Genomic DNA, 1438 nt, shown 5'->3' on the forward strand with positions numbered 1-1438 from the left:
TTATGTAGTAGTTATTTTCATTTTCAAATCATGAACGCCATATATAAAAATATAGATGTATAGTAAACAGAAAATACTGTATGCAGAGTTCAACTCTAACCAATTCGTCTTGTAATTCACATACTTACTTCAAAGAACATAAAATGTTAATACATGGTCTCTGTTCCTAGAAAGTCGTGTTCTATTTAAGTGTGATGAATTTCCATTAGAGTATGAAAGTTTGGAAACACAACCTTAAAGTGAAACTGATAATTGGGATATTTAGGATGTAGACAGAGGTCATGTTAATGAGGAACTCTCCTAACCACCTCCTATTACAAAATATAAGGTGTTTTGGGGCAAAAGAGGGACAATATTCCTGGCCAACAGTTGAAATCTAGTCATGTGAGTATCAGCCCAGCTGTGGAGAAAATCAATGTGAAGCTTCACACAGTCCACTAAACCCTAACTCCACACTCACTCTCATATTCACTGTAATTTGCATGCCCTCATTCCCTCCTAAGCTTCTCTGATGACATATAATGCATACTGTCAAGCTGCATGGGAAGCTGATTATCATTCAAGGCCATGGCCATGCTATCCCTCACTCATTTCTTCAACCTTCTTCTGCTCTGTATCTCTGGTAAGGGAAATAGTTTTTCTTTCTCATGACGTTCATTAAGTTTTCAGTCTCCACAAAATTTTATAGTGTCCAAAGAAGTTGAGAGTCTTCATTTTATCTAATTATGGCACATTTGACATGTCTTTGTTACTTTTCTTCTGTAAACAGACTCTAGGGCAGAAACAACTGTGACCCAGTCTCCAGCATCCCTGTCCATGGCTGCAGGAGAAAAAGTGACTATCAGATGCAAAACCAGCACAGATATTGATGATGATATGAACTGGTACCAGCAGAAGCCAGGGGAAGCTCCTAAACTCCTTATTTCAGAAGGCAATACTCTTCGTCCTGGAATCCCTTCCCGGTTCTCTAGCAGTGGCTATGGCAAAGATTTTGATTTTACAATTAATAACATTCTCTCAGAAGATTCTGCAGACTATTTCTGTCAGCAAAGTGATAACTACCCTCTCACAGTGCTATGTCTTCATACAATAACCTGCAGATGCTGTTGCTGGCATTGCCTCAGCTGCTACTGAAGCTGTTCAGTGTGTGATCTTGGCCATCGTTGGTGTATATTTCCTCCATTCACATGCTCTTTTACTTCCCTTTTCAGTTTCTGTAGCCTCCTCAGCCCCCTATTCTTTCCTGAATCCCTTCACCTAGGAGACACAGTAACAGCCTAGTAATAATTTTCCAGGAAACCCAGTTATTCTGCTGCACTGCAGAGGTACTATATTCCTTTCCATTGGCATACTCACTTCCACCTTTGAGAGTAAATCATAGGATGTGATTTGTGCTGAATCTGGTATAGATCTATATAGTAATGGCTACTATTCTTTT

General features: G+C 39.3%; 1 gene segment (V, D, J or C); it reads left to right on the top strand.

Annotated features, from left to right (window-relative positions):
• The first annotated feature begins 527 nt into the window (after nucleotides 1-527).
• Nucleotides 528-1134, top strand: LOC114636416. The segment is given in 2 exon segments: nucleotides 528-622; nucleotides 770-1134. Coding segments are annotated over 2 exon segments (420 nt in total).
• Nucleotides 1135-1438: the final 304 nt, after the last annotated feature.

Source organism: Grammomys surdaster, unplaced genomic scaffold (assembly GCF_004785775.1).
Source record: "Grammomys surdaster isolate TR1022 unplaced genomic scaffold, NIH_TR_1.0 123970, whole genome shotgun sequence".
Classification (NCBI taxonomy): Eukaryota; Metazoa; Chordata; class Mammalia; order Rodentia; family Muridae; genus Grammomys; species Grammomys surdaster.